Genomic DNA, 968 nt, shown 5'->3' with positions numbered 1-968 from the left:
TATATAATTATCCTTTCTGTTCCTGTCTTTTCTTTAATTAATTTAAACTTTTTGTGTTTTCATTACTATTTTTCCATGGGAAGAACAATTGACCATAACCCCAGCTCTTATGAGAAACCTCTTCTCTATTGTTTAATTGTTCTTATTTTATTATGAACCTCTCAAATGAACACAAAGTAAAAAGAGTGATACAATGAACATTCATATATCCACTTCTTAGATTCCAAATTATCGGGATTTTATCATATTTGCTTCATCTATTTCTTTTTTCTTTGCCGAAGTATTTTAACTCGCATCTCAAAATCATGTTATTTTACCCATACTTCAGTATTCATCTCTAAGTAAATGGACATTTCACACAAAAACCACAATGTCATTATCATACTTAGTCAAATTTAAAATCGTTATCTAATACTCAGTCTGTAATCCCATTTCCTCACTTGAGTTCTTTAATCTCATTCTCTCTCAGTTATCTTTCTTCTCCTGAAACCAAATCATTTAATTTGTTTCTCATCCTTCCACATGTTCTCTCCAATACACCAATTATTTTTCATTTAATTGTCCTACTCCCTCCCCCATAGGGAAAAATGGTATTACCTTGTATTTTATGCTTTAAATTCTCCATGGTAAACAGTAAACATCAAGAAAATCATGGGAGTTTTTGTTGTGTTTTCTCATGTGTGTGCTTAAGGGAGAACCAGGACTTGGGCTACCTGGGCCACCTGGGCCCCCAGGACTCCCAGGTTTCAAAGGAACACTTGGTCCAAAAGGGGACCGTGGTTTCCCAGGACCTACAGGTCCTCCAGGACGTGCTGGCTTGGATGGGCTCCCTGGACCAAAAGGTATAGAAGTTATTACTACTTCTCAATTTGGTTTTAACTTTTATAGAAATTGAAACTGTTGGGAAAGTTTATGGGTGATAAATCCAATTAGCTGAAAGCCTATGCTACCATTCCATCACTGTTCTT

General features: G+C 35.5%; 1 protein-coding gene across 1 annotated transcript in view; it reads left to right on the top strand.

Annotated features, from left to right (window-relative positions):
• Window positions 1-968, top strand: part of COL4A5 (collagen type IV alpha 5 chain) — a 227,462-nt gene that overhangs the window by 159,943 nt on the left and 66,551 nt on the right. The window contains exon 29 of the mRNA XM_077773807.1: window positions 692-842. Within this exon, the coding sequence (XP_077629933.1) occupies window positions 692-842 (151 nt within the window). The remainder of the gene's footprint in view (window positions 1-691; window positions 843-968) is intronic.

The sequence above is a fragment of the Crocuta crocuta genome, unplaced genomic scaffold (assembly GCF_008692635.1).
Source record: "Crocuta crocuta isolate KB4526 unplaced genomic scaffold, BGI_CrCroc_1.0 scaffold737, whole genome shotgun sequence".
Classification (NCBI taxonomy): Eukaryota; Metazoa; Chordata; class Mammalia; order Carnivora; family Hyaenidae; genus Crocuta; species Crocuta crocuta.
The sequence above is the reverse complement of the archived record's forward strand: the minus strand, read 5'-3'. Positions and strand labels throughout refer to the sequence as shown.